This window comes from Ailuropoda melanoleuca, chromosome 14 (genome assembly GCF_002007445.2).
Source record: "Ailuropoda melanoleuca isolate Jingjing chromosome 14, ASM200744v2, whole genome shotgun sequence".
Classification (NCBI taxonomy): Eukaryota; Metazoa; Chordata; class Mammalia; order Carnivora; family Ursidae; genus Ailuropoda; species Ailuropoda melanoleuca.
In genome coordinates, this window is record NC_048231.1 from 43,546,729 (window position 1) to 43,564,955 (window position 18,227).

The 18,227-nt window shown below is 45.4% G+C and overlaps 1 protein-coding gene across 2 annotated transcripts in view; it reads left to right on the forward strand.

The window, feature by feature from the left end:
- The first annotated feature begins 6 nt into the window (after positions 1–6).
- The window catches only part of LOC100467668 (protein HIRA), an 88,420-nt gene continuing 70,199 nt past the window's right edge, over positions 7–18,227 (forward strand). For both annotated transcript variants that reach the window (XM_019801111.2, XM_019801112.2), the window contains exons 1-2: positions 7–193; positions 17,834–17,896. In XM_019801111.2, coding sequence (XP_019656670.1) covers positions 157–193; positions 17,834–17,896 — 100 coding nt within the window. In that variant the 5' untranslated portion in view covers positions 7–156. The remainder of the gene's footprint in view (positions 194–17,833; positions 17,897–18,227) is intronic.

Below are 18,227 nucleotides of genomic sequence, written 5' to 3' on the forward strand. Positions count from 1 at the left end.
CGGAGGGGGGCGCGGGCCGGCAATGGCGTGGCGGCGCTGAGGGCGCGGGGCGGGCGGAGGCCGGAGGGCGGCGCGGGAGGAAGCAGCGGCGGTGGCTCCATGGCCCGGGCGCGCTGAGGGACGCGGCTCTCGCCTCAGCCCGGCGGCAGCCGAACAATGAAGCTCCTGAAGCCGACCTGGGTCAACCACAATGGTGAGTGCGCGCAGGGGCCGCGGAAGGCCGAGCCCGGAGTCGAGTCGGGGTCTGGAGTGGGGTCGGAGCCGCGCGCAGGCCCTGCCCGCCTCGCCCCCGACGCGCCCGGTGTCCAAACTGCGGGGTCGGCGGGAGCGGACTTTGTCCTCCGCCGGGGGAAGCCGGCGAGCACGGGCACGTGCTCCGCCTGTCCTCAGCGAATCCGCCCTCACTCCTGGCACTTGCTCGGAGCCCTCGGTCGCCCACCCGTGGTCCGTGGAGGAGCCGCGGCCTGCCTCCGGGGAGCGGCCCTGGGCGCCAGCCAGTTCCTGCCGCTCGTCTGTATCAGCTAGGATGTGCTCAGATGGTCCAGTGTGGGAAACTGGGGCCCAGTCCCCTCTGTGGCTTTTCAGCGGTGGGGTGAACACCTGAAATTTGCATGTCTCTGCCCTGCTGGAGGGGCTGTTACTGCTCCTCCCAGAGGCCTGAATCTGGTGACAGTGCCCCCATTTGGGAGACTATGGCTCGGTCCCCAGGGTCCCCCACCTGAAGGAACCACGTTTATGCTGAGCTGAGACATCAGGGTGGCTTGGGTTGGAGCCTATAGGGCAAGGGGTGATCTAGGAGAGGGCCTTCCTTATCCCTGTGGCAGTGGTCCCAAAGCACACCCTGGGGGAACAGACTTTTCCAGTCCTCTGGTTGAATATAGATAAGCCCCCAAAACTGGTAGAGCAGTTTGTCATAGTTATACTTTGTTGGCACAAGTGCTGCAGGAGTTGGTCTTTGCTCCCGGGAGAGGTGAGGGGAGAAGACCCCCATCCTCTTGCTGACAGCACTGAAGCCCAGGGAGCGCTCCTCCAGCCTAGGGCCTGTAGCCCTGATTGATTCTAGCCTGTCTCTGCTACAGGAAAAGGGTCACCCTGATTCTGTCTTGTTCCTCATTTCTACTTTGCAGCGCGACTAGAGGGAGCTAGTGTTTTCTTTGAGAGCAAGTAGAGGCCTCTTTTTATATATGTGGAGCTTTTTAGCTTTGAACTTAATTCCCGGGATGCTTTCTACTACCACAACTGAACTGAACATCTCTGTTCTTTCATTCAGAAATGTTCTCTTCTTCTGTCTTCTTACGTGACATCGCTCTCATTTTTCAGGGTCCAGATGAATGTCACCTTGTTGACATTCCTCCTGTTTTATTCCACTAGATGTGCCCTGTCCCTGTGCATGTACTTTCCATATGCTCTCCCAGGGCAGGGGACTGCCACATTCCCCTCTGTATCCCTTGCTACATTCAGCAGTACCTTCACACAAAGGGTGTATGGTAAATATTGATTGCAACAAGTAAGCCAAGGTTTCCATAATTTACAGAGACACAACTAGGCTTACTGTGCATGAAAACAAAAGTGGTGAACTTTAGTTGCATTTCTTCAAGTACTGATCTCCAAGAGCATTTCCTGATGTGTGTGTAGATCTTTCCCTGGAGAATTGGGCAAATGTTCAGTGATTATAAATTACGGTGCTCATGAGTCAGGAAAGGAAAAATTTTGCTGTGTAAGTGAAGATCTGAAGGAATTTTTATTTTAAAATGCTTTGTCTAGATCATTTTTTCAAAGATTTACTTATATATTTTAGAATGAGAGTGAGAGAGGGCAAGCACGGGTAGGGGGCAAGCAGAGGGAGGGAGAGAGATTCTGAAGCAGACTCCTTGCCGAGTGCAGAGCCCAAGAAGGGGCTCGATCCCAGGACCCCAAGATCATGACCTTAGCTGAAATCAAGAGTCACCCGCTCAACTGACTGAGCTGCCTAGGCACCCCGTAGATGAATTTTGTGTATAATCTCCCCTTCTTCTGTCTTTCTTTTGTCTCTTGCCATAGAATTTCTAACTTTGTGATAAGCTCCTTTGTAGGACACAAGTTTTATGCTATGTAAGCGTAAGTATGTCAGGATGCTTAAGCGATTATCTAGGTACAAATGAGTGAGAGTATGCAACCAGGCCAGCAGCCAAACATCCCAGCCTGGCAGAGTGGGCAGAGCAGTGGGCCCTGGCCTCTTCTTGGGGCAGTCTCTCTCTCCATAGTCCTAGAATGGAACAGGATGATACTTGCTCTGCTTTCTTCACAGTACAGTTGTGATCTTTGATTGCAAAGGTAGACACAAAAGTGCTTCCCAGACTATATATAAAGTGCTTTAGAAATCTACGAGATAATAATGAAAGAAACTGAGACTCTGGCAGGATAGGATTTAACTTCCCTTTCTTTTAAAAATCTCCTGAAATCAGCCTCTGTCTCTTCAGGTGTTCAGAAGGACTGTCAGGGTGAATTCCCACTGTCCTGAAGGACATAATAATCTGGATCACTACTGAGCGGTCTTTTAAAGACTGGTAAATAGTCGGAGCTGCCGGGAGCAGGGGCTGCTTAGCCAGAAACCAGAGTTGTGGGTGGTGGCCCGTAAAATCACGCTTACTTTGGATTAACAAACCCAAAAAACCATGGTGCTGTGGAGAGTGCATCATTGCACTTTCTGGCTTCCAGACTCTGCATTCATATCTCCTGATTCGTTACTTGGCTTGAACATACTTTTTCTGGTGTCTGGAAGTCCAAGGAGAGAAGGACCAGAGAGTCCAGCATTTTCCCTGTTGTGGCAGAGTCCATTCAGCCATGGTGGAGAGGACAGCTAGAATAAAGCAGGTTAAAGGCAAAGGAAGAAATATCTGTTGGGAAATAAGCATACTTTTGGTCTCCATTTTCCTGGCTAATAATAGTGGTAAGACCTTTCCTCTAAGGTAGGATTTCTCAACCTCAGCACTATTGATATTTTGGACCACATAATTGTTGTGGGGACCATACTGTGTACTGTAGGATGTTAGCATCCCTGGCCTCAACCCATGGAGATACCAGTACCACCACCCCCCCACACACCCAGTTGTGACAACCAAAAGTGTCTGCTGACATTGCCAGTATGCCCTGGTGGCCAGAATCAGCCCCAGTTGAGAATCACTGCTCTAAGGTGATCAGTAAGTTAATAAATTTTGAAGTTATATCACAATGAAATGAGCCTTGAACATGGAATCAGACTGGATTCAAGATGCTATCATTTATTAGCTGTAAATTCCTAGGCTTGTGACTCCACTTCTAGGCCTTGGTAAAGTTGAGGAAATACAAAGATTTGTTCCTGTGCTTTCATCCTGTACCCAAATATAAAAAAGACTTTCTTAAGATACACAATAAGAGCTAATAATATTTATCACGTATATGGAAGTATGTGCCAGCCACTGTAACACATACACCTGCCTTACTCTTTGTTCTTGGATATAGTATTCCTTATATATTTAATTTTATTTTAGGCTTGAAAGTTCATTTTTAAGTTAGGTTATAACCATATATTGGTCAGAAAGTGAATGGGTTTTTGGTTGTAGAAAAATGTAATTTATATGTTTAGAAAATTTCATTGAGACTCATGGTTCTTCCCATCCTTGGGCCTTTGCTCCTGAGAGTTTCTGGAAGTCTTCACTCCTGGGCAGATGATGTTCATGCTCAGCTCTTCAGGGAAGCCCATTCTAACCAGAAGGGCCAGACCTGAAAGAACTCTTGTCCTCCCTTGGCCTCTGGCTCACACTTTGATGGCATTGTTGTAAAAAGGCATTTGGCAAATTTTCAATACTGGGGTAATTTGTCAGTTAATTACATTTGCTTTATGGTGTGTGTTTTTCCTCCTGCCCTGTAGTTGGATTATTTTTCCCCCTACCCTGTGTCCTTCCAGAAAGGATTTCAAGACATCTTTCTGAGACATATACTGGTGAAAATAAGTAAGCTTGAAGAGGGAACGCAGGCAGGGTGGTACAATAATGAGGTCAGCAGCGGGTGTGGAAAGGCCCTACATGGCTGCTAGAGGGGCACTGCAGACCTATCCATGAGAACAGGCTGGGAGGGATCCTAATAGTGTATTTTATGATTGCCATGGTCATTGAGATAAGCTTTGCGGTTTGTCTACATCAGGGTTTCTCAAACAGGCCAGTGTTTGGAAACACATTTTGTTTTCACAACTGACGCGGGGGCACTACTGGCATCTAGTATGTAGAAAGCAGGACTGCTGCTGAACACTGCAGCATGTAGGACATTCCCCCGCAATAAAGAGTCATCTGGCACAAAATGTCAGTGGTGCTGAGGTTGAGAAACCCTGCTCTATGTAAGAACATCTTTATTGTTACTTGCCTTTTCATGTATTTGTCTCATGGTTCCAGCTAGATTATAAACTTCTTGAGGACAAGAATTTTGCTTTTTATCTTGGAGTCAGATAGTCTTGTTCTTGAATCTCCGTGCTCTGATGCTCACCAAATACATGTTATAGAAGGTTCTTTTTACCTCATTTCCTGATTTGTTAAACGAAGCCAATAATACCTGCCTCATCTGCTACCTGTGAAGGCTCAGGAAATATGAGCTCTCTCCACGCTATCTCTTGCTGAGTTATGCCTGAAGACAGTAGGTTGATTTTTAAAAAACTAACCAGAATACATCTGAAGATTCAGAAGAACACAGGTGGGATTTTTGCCTTAGATAATACACATGTGGATCTTCCACTTATTTATGGATGAAACTTTGAACCCTTCTGGAAAGGAGGTCTGTGGTGATCAGAGGTAAATAAGGCTACCCCTTTGTATGTAGGTGGGAGAGGTCATACAGACTACATTCTAGAATACAGGGCAGGTGGAAACTAGAGCTACACAAGTGAGCCGTGATAGCCCTAGTTACAAGGGCCTGGTTTGTGGGTGTACCCTGGGGCTGAGCCTTGATGGGAGGTGGATTGTGGTGGTAGAGAGGGCACTGCCACTGTGGAAGTGTCAGAAGCAAAGGCCTGGGGAGGGTTGAGAGCATTTTAGGAAAGGGAGTAGATGAAACAAACAGCAAGTGTTTTAGAACACCTCTGGTAAAAAAAAAAAAAAACCCATTTAGGTCAAAACTTGTTGCTTTTGAAAGCATTACCTGCTTTGATGTATTAACCAACCTAGGACAGACCAAGTCACAGGGAAGTTGCCCTGGTCAGAGCCACTGTAATGAGGGACAGACAGAAGAGGCAGTGAGCCTCATTTGAGGGCCAGGAATAGACCATCATAGGAACGGACTCCAGGTCTGCTGCATTGTCCATCAGAAGGTCCTGCACAGAGAGGCACTCAGTGAATTCATCCATTCAACAAATAGTGGGTACAGATTGTGTGCCGGGGGCTAAGTGCTGGAAATGTAGCCATGAACCAAGCAGCATAGCAGGATCTTTGAGGAGCAGCATGTGATGCATTCTAGCCAGTGAGACTGGGAGGGCTGTCTGCTGGGGTGTCCTGTCTAAGTGGACAGGGAGATGGACGAGGGGAGAATTATTGGGGAGGGCTGGAAGCAGGACTGGATGGAAGAAGTTAAGCTGTAGTGCAAGTGCAACAAAAGGTGCAGCCAACCGTCGGGGGCTCTGCAGCTAGTCCTTATGAGTTGTCCTGAATTGGTGTGAAGGGCCAGGGCTTTCTAATGCCACATCCACAATCATTGGGCACACACTGTCCTGGGGAGCAGACCTGACCTTGGTCAAAGCAGTTCTTTCATTGAGGGCAGTTCCTCTATGGAGAAGACGTCAGCTGGGAGTTTTCACAGGCTGCCAACACTCCTACAGCTGGGGGCAGGTGCTTCATTCCTGGAGGGAGGAGGCCAGGGCCTGGTACCGCAGCATCCATGACAGGCCTGATGGAAGTGAGGAAGGCAGCTGTGAGGGAAGAGCATTCCAGGCAGAGAGAACAGCCAGAACTTGCCTGGCAGGTTTGAGGAATAGCATGGATGTGTTGTGATTGGAGTGAGGCTGTAGCAGCAAATGGGCAAGAGCACTAAGAGATGAGGCCAGAGAGAGAGCTGTGGACTGACTGGGAGGACCTGGTGGCTGCTGGACTTCAGTTCCCAGTGCCATATGAGCAGAGGAGTAACGGTGGTCTGACTCGACTGTTAAAGATCCTCTCGACTTCTGCACCGTTAAAGAGCCTCCTGACTAGTATGGGTATGGGGACAATGGAGAGATTTGGGAGACCCATTTAAAGGTAGTCGCAGTGATCCAGGCAAGAGATGACTGTGGTTTGGACCAGGGTGTTGATGGAGGTGATAGTGCTGGTGAGAAATGGCTGGACTCTATGTGAGTGAACATACATGATTTTTTTAGATATAATTTGCATATTTTATTTCATATAATAATTATATATTAAATTATAAGTATATAAAGTATGTAAATTATATATATTTATTTAAGTATAATTCACATAGGGAAATGCACAGACATGAATTTCAGCAAACAAATGCACTCTCTAACTCATTCCCAACTCAAGATAGGAACATTCGCACCTCTCTAGAAAGTTTGAATTACAGACATATTATGAAGGTAGAGTCACCAGGGTAGAATGTGGGATGTGAGATGGGGTGGCTCCCAGTTGAAGGGCAGGGTTGGTGTCCACTGAGATCAGTAGGAGAATAGAGCAGATGGAGAGGAAGAGCTAGGATTCAGAGAGATGAGGTGGGCCAAATGAGGCCACCACACAGGACTCTCCCCAGGGTCCCATTTGATAAATGGCTTCTTCACCTTCTGCCTTTTGAAGACACTAGAGCTTCATTCTAGAGCTATCGTTAAGGAACAGGACAAACACCTACATTTTTGGCTAGAGACAATTGCCGTATATAATTATAGTAGGATGCATCTTACGGTGTATGAGTGGATCTGGATAATGAAGTATTTTGTGATGTACTTAAAATTATTTTTCTTATCACAGTAATACCTGTTCAATTTAGGAAAAATTAGAAAATGCTAAAACTTTCTTTATATGGTCTTTGAGACCATTTGGAAAAAAATAAATGGGTAACTTGGTGCTTTTAAAAAAACACACACATTTTATTTAGTGTACATTTCACAATGTAAAAGTATCTACATTCTTTAAGACCTTAGCCAAATCCCTGATACCATAGCAAATTCAGTGTTTTTATTGTAGAGCCTCCCTTCAGACCTTGCATGGCACATATAACTGGAATAGCTAAAATGTTGTTTTGCATTTTCTACTTAAATAATACTGTAGGTTTGTTATTTTCTTTTTTTTTCCCTTTTTTTAAAAATTGAGGTATAATATATAGCATTAATGTTTTGGGTGTACAACATAATGATTCCATATTTGTATATATCACAAAATAATCACCACAGTAAGTCTAGTTAACATCTGTCACTGTACATAGTTACAGAATTTTTTTTCTTGAGTTGAAAGCTTTTAAAATTTACTCTCAGCAACTTTCAAGTATGGGATATGGTATTATTAATTTTAGTGTTATTTTCTTAATTGTTAAACAGCTAACAGATTTCCGCCCCCATAGAAATGTTTTTAATTGCTCTTAATTTTCTAATGGAGTGTGTAGAAGAGATGATTATTTTTAGAGAAATCATTTTGCAGATAACTTTTAAGGAATATCTCTGTTCTGCAAAAGTAAAGGAGAAAAAAAGTTTGAAGAAATAGTGACTTACCAAAACTTCGTAGATTATGCATTGACAAATGCTGCAGGAGAAGTAATTAAGATTCATAAATGATATACCTGTAACTTTCTTTTACTTTAGTTTGTGGCAACACACACACATACACACACACACACGCATACACATACACACGCACATACATACATACACACACACACATACCCCCCAAAACAAAACGGTTGCTTGATTGCTACAGTTTCCTTCCTGTGCTGTGTTTTGAATCTCTCAGCCACCTGATACCTGTGAGATGTCATCATGGTAGTGCTTGCTTAAGGAACCCGGAGAAGTTTTTGTGGTTGAAAGTGGTAGAGATGACAGCAAGCAGATGGCTTTGTGAGCCAGCCAAGGCCATGCCTCCCACTTGCAGGTGCTTGGCGACATCTGAGTCCTCACTTCAGGAGATGAGAAGCCCGCCTTTCAAAGATTGGGATGCTAGTGACACTGAAGGTATTTTTGAATTTTGGGCCTCTGCTGCAGTCTTTCTCCAGCCATTAATAATAAGTACTTATTGAGTGCTTATTGTTTGCCAAGCCACAGCTCTAGGTACCACGGTGACCCTGTGACTAAAACAGACAAAAATTGCTGAGCTCCTAGAGTTTACATTCTGGTGGTTAGGGTGGACAGACATACAATAAAGGAAATTATACAATATTTAAGAAATTGCTAAGAAAAAAGTAGTTGAGAATTGGGATTGGTTGTGCCACGTTGAAGAAGTAGTACTTTAAGGTAGGGTGGTTAGGGGAGGCCTCAATGAGATGGCGACATTTGAGCAAAAACTAAAGTGAGGTGAGAAAGGAATGTGAATGAATGTCTGGGAAGGGACCGGTGCAGGGCACTGGATGGAAACACACCTGTGCAGTCTAGCAACAGAGGGGAGGCCAGGGCATGTGGCCAGTAATTGGGGGAGGAGGCAGAAGATGAGGCCAGAAAAGTCATTGGCGGGGGGCGGGGGGCTGTTGTGCTGGACCTCTTGGCTTCCCCTGTCCCAGGCATGATTCTTGCTGTAGGGGGAGATGGTGAGTAGAGCAGGTTTAGGCCGCAAGATCAGGAGTTCTGTTGTGGAGAAGTTGAAGATGAAATGTCTGTAGATAGCTGGGTAGGGGAGTGAGCTGCACTCTAGAGTGCTTAGGTGCAAGTCCCTCCAGAGAGATGGCTGGTTGTAGATTTGCATATTATCATCTGCATAAGGAGTCAGTTTTATTGACAGCTACTGATGTTTTGATATTTGCCTTTATATTACTACACACAGATTTAAAAACAGACCATATATATGTGTGTATTTATTTATTATTGAGATAGTTGTAGATTACCACACAGTGGAATGAAACAATACTAAGATTCTTTGTACTCTTTTCCCAGTTTCTCCCACTGGTAACATTTTATAAAACAGCAATATAATATCACACTGACATTGATATTGATACAATCCATCTGTCTTATTCAGACTTCTCCACTTGTATTTGTGCTCATTTGTGTTTGGGTAGGTGTTTAGGTTTTTCGTTTGTTTGTTTTTAAGATTTTATTTTTTTGAGAGAGAGCAGGAGGAGGAGCAGAGGAAGAGGGACAAGCAGACTTCGTGGTGAACACAGAGCCCAACGCAGGGCTTAATCCAAGGACTCTGAGATAAGGACCTAAGCCAAAATCAAGAGTCATGGCTTAACTGACTGAGCCATGCAAGCGCCCTCAAGTGTTTAGTTCTAACAGTTTTTCACCTGTATAGGTTCATGTATCCACCACCATAGTCAAGACACTGAGAGATTCTAATTAATACCTTTCATACCCCTTCCATGCCCCTGTACCTTATAGATAGGTAGGTAGGTAGGTGGGTACAGTTATATAGGTATATATAGATAGATTGGTTTGGTTTTGGTTAGCATTTTTCTTAAGTTGTGGTAAAATACACTTAACAAAATTTAAATCTTAACTATCTTTCAAGTGCGTAATTCGGTAGTGTTATGTATGTTCACACTGTTGTGGAACCAATCTCCAGAACTTAGTCATCTTGTAAAACTAAAACTATATACACATTAAGCAACAACTCCCCATTCTCCCTATCCCCACCCCCTGGCAACCACGACTCTACTTTCTGTCTTTATAAATTTCAGTGCTCTGCAGACCTCATATAAGTGGCATCATATATTATTTGTGACTAGCTTATGTTAAGTATGATGTTTCCAGGGTTTATCCGTGTTGTAGAATGCATCAGAATCTCTTTCTGGAGTTTTTTAAGGCCGAATGATATTCTGTTGTATATATACACCACAGTTTGCTTATCCGTGCATCCGTCAATGGACACTTAACATTGCTTCTACCTCTTGGCCGTTGTGACTAATGCTGCTATGAACATGGGTGTACAATATCTCTTTAAGACCCTGCTTTCAGTTATTTTGGATATATACCCAGAAGTGGAATTGCTGGATCACGGGTAATTCTATTTTTTTAAAGGAGTGCCCATATTGTTTTGATAACGGCTTTACAATTTTACATTCCCACCAGCAATGCTCAGGATTCCATTTTCTCCACATCCTTGCCAGCACTTGTTATTTTTTCTCTCTCTTTTTTTTTAATAGTAGCCAACCTAATAGATGTAAGGCAATAATCTCATTCTGGTTTTGATTTGCATTTTTGTGGTAGCTAATGGTGTTGAGCATCTTTTTATTTGCTTGTTGGCTATTTGTGTATCTTCTTTGGAGAAATATCTGTTCAAGTCCTTTGCCTGTTTTGAATGGGTTTTTCTGTTTTCTGTCATTGAGTTTAGGAGTTCTCTGTATTTCTGAACATTAATCTCTCACCACATATGTGGTTTACAAATATTTTCTCCTGTTTTGTGGGTTGCCTTTTTATTCTCTTGATAGTGCCCTTTGGTAGGCAGAAGTTTTTAATTTTTAAGATTTCCTCTTAATGCCTGTGTCTTTGGTATCATATCTAAGAAATCATTGCCAAATCCATTGTCTTTAAACTTTCCCCCTTGTTCTCTTGAGTTTTATAATGTTAGGTTTTACATTTGAATCCTTGATCGATTTTGAGTTGAATCCTTATTTGATGTAAGGATCTAGCTTCATTCTTTTGCATGCAGATGTTCATTTTTTCCAGCACCATTTGTTGATGAAACTGTCCTTTTCTCATGGACTGGTCTTGGCGCCCTTGTCAAAAATCACTTGACCACCATATGCAAGGGTTTATTTCTGTGCTCTCTATTCTGCTATGCTGGTCTATATGTCTCTCTTTATGCCAGTAACACACTGTTTTGATTACTGTTGCCTTGTAATCAGTTTTGAGATCAGGAAGTATAAGAGTCCAACTTTGTTCTTTTCCAAGATTCTTTTAGCTACTCGGAGTCCCATGAGAACCCATAAGAATTTATAGGATGGGTTTTTCTGTTTCTGCAAAAAAATGTCATTGCCAGTGTTTCTTTTGCTTTGTTTTGTTTCGTTTTGTTTTAAGTGAGCTCTACACCCAACACAGAGCTGGAACTCAGAACTCTGAGATCAGGATTCACACACTTGGTACCAACTGAGCCAGCCAAGTGCCCCTATTGTTGCAGTTTTGATAGAGATTAAATCTCTAGAGCTTTGGGTATTGTTGGCATCTTAACAGTATTGTCTTCCAGTTCGTGAACACAGGATATTTTTCCATTTATTTGTGTTTTTAATTTTTTTCAGCACTGTTTTCTAGTCTTCAGTGTACAAGTCTTTAGCCCTCTTGGTTAAGTTTATTATTTCTAAATATTTTTTCTTTTTTAAATGGAATTGTTTTATTGGTTTCTTTTTTGGATTTTTCACTTGATGTACAGAATGCAACTAATGTTTATTGATTTTGTGTCATTCAACTTAATTTGTTTATTCTGTGGAATCTTCAAGGTTTTCTACATAGAAGGTCATGTCTTTTGCACCACCTTATGTTTTAATATCATTTTGTAACTTTTTTCACTTAATGTTTCAAACATTTCCCCATGTTTCATTTTTAGTTACAAATTTACCAAAATTTGTTAAGACCAGGTGTTGATGGGCTGTATAGGAGAAGTGTTTCCAGGAACAATGTGCAGTGGGCAAAGGCCTCAGCTTCCCCTAAGCTTCCATTCCAGCAGTACGTGCTCATAGATGTTCCGGTTGGATCTGCCCCATGCGGTGTCAGAGCATAAAGGCCCAAAGACAGGAGCCCAAACCAAAGATCTGCGGGCCACCAAGAGGGCCCTCCCTGCTTCTCTCTGGCCAGTGCTTTCTGTTCAGACTTTAAGTTCCACATTTGGGCCTCCTCCAGGAGTCTTTTCCCGTGATGCCAGGGAGGAGGATTCTGTCTGACCACGCCCTGTCAAAATCCAGCTTCTGTACCTTACTCTCTATTCCTGCCAGGTGAAGAACATTCATGCTGCAGTTGTCAGATCAGCAACCCCCAGGCAGGGAACAGTGGCCAACTGTCATAGCTTTGTGGAGAGAGTGACAGCAGAGTTGTGTGGTCTGAGGAGGTGTACAAGAAGGGTCCAGGAGGGGTGACCTGGAAGCAGAGCTCCAAGGAGAATGGGCTTTGGTGGGTATGCAGGGAGAATATGCTGGCCACTGTCATTCAGAGGATGTGAGATTGCCTGGCAGCCCAGGGAGCGGATTAATTTCTCTTTTGTCTCTGTTTAAAAAAAAAATTTTCCCCCGCATGATTTTATTTACTTACTTACTTATTTATTTGACAGAGAGAGAGCGCGCACAAACGGGGAAGGGGCAGAGGGAGAGGGAGAAGGAGGCTCCCCACTGAGCAGGACGCCTGATGCAGGGCTCGATCCCAGAACCCTGAGATCCTGACCTGAGCCACCCAGGTGCCCCTTGTCTCTGTTTTGTACAAAGAAAGTTGGAATGGAGAAAACAGTTAGGAATTCATCTTTAACGTTGTGCCGCAGGAAAAGTTCTCTAACTAGTCAGGCCATAGCTCCTTTTCCTCAGCTCCACCTCAAAGAGCCCTTTAGAAAAAGGAGGTCTGTTCCTACTGAGGGAATGTGAACCACTGTATTCCTTGGACTGAAGAGTCTAGTGCTAGAAGGAAATAGGGAGCCAACACCATGCTGGTGGCTTTGTGTAGGTACACTGCCATATTTCATCAACTCTGTGGCACATCTCTACAAAAGGAAACATGGTGCCCATATTACTGCAGTCATACCTTTCACCAAAGCACATTGTGATCTCAGAAATGTTCACATGTGAAATGTGTGCATCTTTGAAGCAATGTGTCACGGCATCTTAATCTCTCTCAGAAGGTGCTTGTAAGGGTGACTGTGACTTCCACACCATTCAGATTAGAAACTAGTGTTTGCAGACATTCAATAACTTACTGAAGACTGCATAGTTGTTGTTGTTTTTTTAAGATTTTATTTATTTATTTGACAGAGAGACAGCCAGTGAGAGGGGGAACACAAGCAGGGGGAGTGGGAGAGGAAGAAGCAGGCTCCCAGAGGGTGAGCCTGACATGGGGCTCGATCCCAGAACGCTGGGATCACACCCCGAGCCAAAGGCAGACACTTAACGACTGAGCCACCCAGGCACCCCAAGACTGCATAGTTTTGAGCGGCATGACTGAGAATTCTACCCAAGCATGCTCATTGTTCAAACCCAGGGCTGATCCCAGCCCTCCTTTCTGCCTTCCCCTGGAGCCTTGAGGCCCCCTCCAGTCTTAACAAAAGCCCATGCTCCACACAGCCATGTGGAGCCGAAATGTGAATCTGACCTTAGCGTTCCCTTGCTTCAGAGGTAGCTATAGAGGAAGGTCTGTGTTCCTCGGTGGTGTCTTGCTGGGCCCTACCCAGCCGCCAAGGCTCCTCTCTCCCCACACTCTGTAGCAGCTTGTCAGGATTATTCTGCATTCTATGTCATGCCCCTCTGCCTGAAATTCCCTTCCCTACTCTTCTAGCTAACTCCTCCTCAGCCTTTGGGACTCACTTCAGTTGTGATTTCTGTAGGAAGCCCAGGCTGAGTTAGGTAGCTCTCCTTCTGTGCAGACACCCATTACTGGGAGCTTCCTGAGGGCAGGTCTGAGCCTTTTGTGGCTTTTCTTTTCCTCTTCTTAGTTCCATAGCAGGCTCATAGACAACCACCAAGGTGGATGGATGAGAAAACATCCCATTGATGCTGTGAGTGCATGTGGTGGGGAAGATTTGGGCTGTGATGGGAACCTGTGCAGCGGAGCTCCTCTGCTCACCTAGGCTCAGCTATGTGTGCTCTTGGGGAATCAAGTTTGCCTTTGACTTGCATGTAAGTCATTTTGATGTGCTTCTTAACGGGGCATGTAAATACAATGTCTCACAGACTTGAACTGAAAAGCACTCCTGTGGCCAAGTGGATGCTCTCCCCTGATGGCCCTTTCAAGACTGATGCCGAGTCAGCTGGAACTTTTTTGGTGAAAATGACGGATATACAGCTCCAGTTGCCTTGGGCAGAAAAGTGAATGGATTAGCATAACAAACTACCCCAAAACTTGCTGGCTTAAAACAATAGCTGTTTTATTATTTGTGATTGTGAGACATGGTCAGGCTCAGCAGGGACAGCTCATCTTAGTTCTGCACTGAATCTTCTGGGATGGCTGGAGCAGTTTTTGGGGCCAGAAGCAGTTCACCCCGGGTCCTGTGTCAGAGCCCTGATTCTTAGTGTCATCTGGATTTGTTGACCCTTTTTATGTGGCCAGCTTGCGGGTCCCAGTACAGTGGTCTCAGGGTATTTGGACTTCTTACATGGCAACCACCTGGCCATAGGAACCAGACAAATACCACAGGGCTCTGGCTTCCTCCAGAGGGCAAAAGTTGAACTGCTGGACCTTTTTTTAGGCTTAATCTCAGAACTTGGAGCAGCATCACTTCAGTCACGTTCTGTTAGTTAAAACAGATCACAGAGCCAACCCAAATTCAAGGAAAGGGAAGCACGCAAGGGCAGCAGTCCTGAGAGATGTGGTTCACCAGAACCTAGCCAGGTAGCAGTCTCCCCAGGCCTGTGGGACTGAGGTGTCCAGGGTGATCTGAGCTCAGTATAGCAAGTCCAAGGCCAAGTCCAGGTCATCAGGACTAGTTGTGCATGTGCGCATAGCTCTGGCTCTCCCTCTGACTCTCTACTTGACTTTTCACCTGTGGGCTTTGAATCTGTTCCTTCCAGGCAGTATCATCCAAACCCTCCCAGCATCTCCAGGCATGTCCCCTCCCAGCAGCACATTACATACTTAAAGCTCAGGCTCTGGGGAACACAGCTGTGTGGCTTGGGCAACTTTCCTAACTTGTGTGCCTCAGTTTCCCCCTCTGTCAAATGAGGATGTCAGAACTATCCACTTCACGGGGCAATGTAAGATTTAGAGAATACCCTGGGCTGTGCTTCCTGCACAACTTGAGGGGGCACATCAGATGCTCAGTAGAGCATGTGATAGGCTGGGAAGGAGAGCTGCACAGGCGTACTCCACTGTGGCTCTGCCTCTCCTGGAAGGAGTAGGTGGCTGGCACCTACAAGGACTGGCCCACTGCAGCTTCCTGGTAGGTCCTGAGTGGAGATGGCAGCACTGATGCGGTTGAGGCTCCCTGCTGTTGTCCTCACCATACTTGGAGACATCTGCTCTTCTGAATTTCATGAGGCTCTTAGTGGTGCTAATTGGTCACCTTCTTCTGGTGTCTGGTTGGACACTGAACTTCAGTCTCAGCACTAGATGCCGTGGTCTGCACAGCTTAAGCCTGGGCCCAGAGCCCTAATTGTCCTTTCTTTTTTCTTGAGGCTTCCGTGTCAGGCACTTGTCATGGCCTACGTGGTCAAGAAACACACCTTCTTGCTCCTGCTTCCCTCCCAGGTCCTCAGCCTCTGGTGGGAACATATGGCACATTCTCAGCAGCAGCCTGTCAAGCTCTCGGGCTTAACACACATGGCAATCACCTGACCCAGGAAGGGCGTGGCATGCCAGTGTAGGTGTGAGTGCATAGCACAGGAGCACCAGTTTGAACACTTCCAGTCCTTCTTACTTGTGTTCTCAATACCTACCTTCTTTTACCTACTGTACATAGTTTTCTGGATTCTTCTCTTGAAGATGGGGCTAATTAGGGTCTGCCCATCTGGACTATGGAAGAAGACTAGCATTAGCTCTCTCTCCTCAGGTCCTTGCAAGTGCGCTCCACTGCTGGTTCTGGCTCCTTCAAAGCTATGTAGAGTGCCAAGCTGTGTTGGGGCTTGTCTTGGGAATCCTTGGAGTGAAAGCTCAGAGCAGACCAGGGCTGAATTTCCTGTATGTTTGTGCTCCAGGAAGGCAATCAGTAGCGACTTGGCTGAACTTGACCTGTCACTGTAGAGCTCTGGCTCTTAGGTGTGGACCTGGAGGTGCCTGAGGGTCTCGGGGACCTGGCTAGAACTGCCAGCATGACAGGGTCCTGCTGTAGCAGCCTTTGTTGTTTTGGATTTCAGTACGTAGTAGAGATGAAATAATATGTGATGTGATTTCCAACTCTCCTAGGGTTTCTGCTTATTCTCTGAGACAAAGTAGGGCCCTTGCATTTGGCACACCTGCTTACTGGTGGCCTTACATAGCTCTTTCACCCTACTGTGTGATGACAAGAAGGAGAGCACATTTCCCCTTGCCTGTGGAGGCTCAAGCTCGGTTTGCCTGTTAAGGGTATGGCTCTGTGGAAGGAGATAAAGTGAGCTGTCTATTCCTTGCGTCCCATGCTAGCCATTGCCTTTTTGGGCACCAATATTTGATTTTCTATACTTGGACAGTAACCTTGACAGGACTTTCAGCTGTTAGGCTGCCACTACCTGCCCCTGCCCCACCCTACCCTGTCTGCACTTGCCATCATGTGATTCTAGAGCTGGTAACCCTCCTTCTGGTGTCCATGCCAACTCTTCTTGGGTAATGGAGACAGAGCATCCTCAACCAAGAGACTCCTTGGCAACAGCACTTTGTCTGTATTCGCAATTGCTGATGTTCAGTCTATTGTTGTGCATCTGATTTGTCACTGAATAAATGTTACTGAGCGACCACTCATCAGGCCTTTGCTGGAAGCTGAGGATGTGGTGATAAACTCGACAACAATTGGCATGCCACTGTTAGCATGGAAGCAGACTGGTTAGCCAGACAAAAGGCACAGGGCCCAGGCCCCAGGAATACTTCCAGTCTTCTGGGTTTCAAGCTGTCATGACGCCTTTGCCAGTCTGGTCCACTAAGCTAGCCATATAGCTTCATGGGCTCTTGGTGTGGGTCTGCACCCTGTGGGACACCAGGAGCTGGTAGCTACAGTTCTTCCCTCTAGAGGGACTGAACATCCCATTGAACAGAGCAGGTCCTATGGAGGACGTTCAGCCATAGGAGATGGCGAGAAGGCTGACTGTCCACAGACTTTGATGCAGCATAAATATACAGGAGGGCTTTTGGAAACAGAAGCGTGAGGGAGGGGCGCCTGGGTGGCACAGCGGTTAAGCGTCTGCCTTCGGCTCAGGGCGTGATCCCGGTGTTAAGGGATCAAGCCCCACATCAGGCTCCTCCGCTGGGAGCCTGCTTCTTCCTCTCCCACTCCCCCTGCTTGTGTTCCCTCTCTCGCTGGCTGTCTCTGTCTCTGTCAAATAAATAAAACCTTTAAAAAAAAAAAAAAAAAAAGAAGCGTGAGGGAAGTGATACCTGTGGTCACAGTCAGCTACTGGTCCTACCCAGCAGTCAGACACAAGGCAGAAAGGCCAGGGTGCTTGTGTCCAGGCTGTCAGGCAAGTGCAGGTCCATGGAATAGAGAGGTGGCTAAAGATGTAGCCCCTGTGACTCAGAGCTGTTGTCATAAACAGCTCATAACCTTTACAAATGTGTGTCCCCAGAAAGTGGCCAGCTCCTGTCCATTGGACCTATGGGCAAATGCTCAAGTGATCTATGGATTCAGTTCTAGTGACAGAATGCTTTGTCCCCCTTTGAGACTCAGCTATTTAATGTCACTTGGAGTCTTCTAGCAGTTTATACTTGAACTAAAACTGTTAGATCATTCCACTTTTAGAAGTAATTTATTGGCAGCCTATTATTTTTTCCTAGGAGCAGTGATTAGAGATATTACTCAAATAACCACTATTTCAAAATTTTTTACTTTGCTGCTATTCTCCAGTGAATACAAGCCAAGATAGATGTTGTGTTGTTTTTTTTTTCCTTTGTTTCCAGGCAAGCCAATTTTTTCAGTTGATATTCACCCTGACGGGACCAAGTTCGCAACTGGAGGACAAGGTATGTTCACGGAGTAATAGAGGGAGCACTCACAGTCCTAACACCTTGCTCTGCTTCTCCTCGTTGCCCACTGAGCTGAAGATAGAATGCTTTTGTTTTTCAGTATGGATATGTACAGTTAATAATCTGTTATCTGAGCAGGTTTAATCAAAATCCTTTTTTGGCTCTAGTGTGCTTGCTCTGTATAAATATTTTGGTAGTGGATGTATCTTTCTAATTCCTATTCATTGGGTTAATATTAAAATCAGCTTACATCCCCAAGTCCCAGCTTATTGAACATGGAGCGTGGCAGGTGGTCCCGTGGATAGATCCCCAGCCTCAGAGGCTAAGG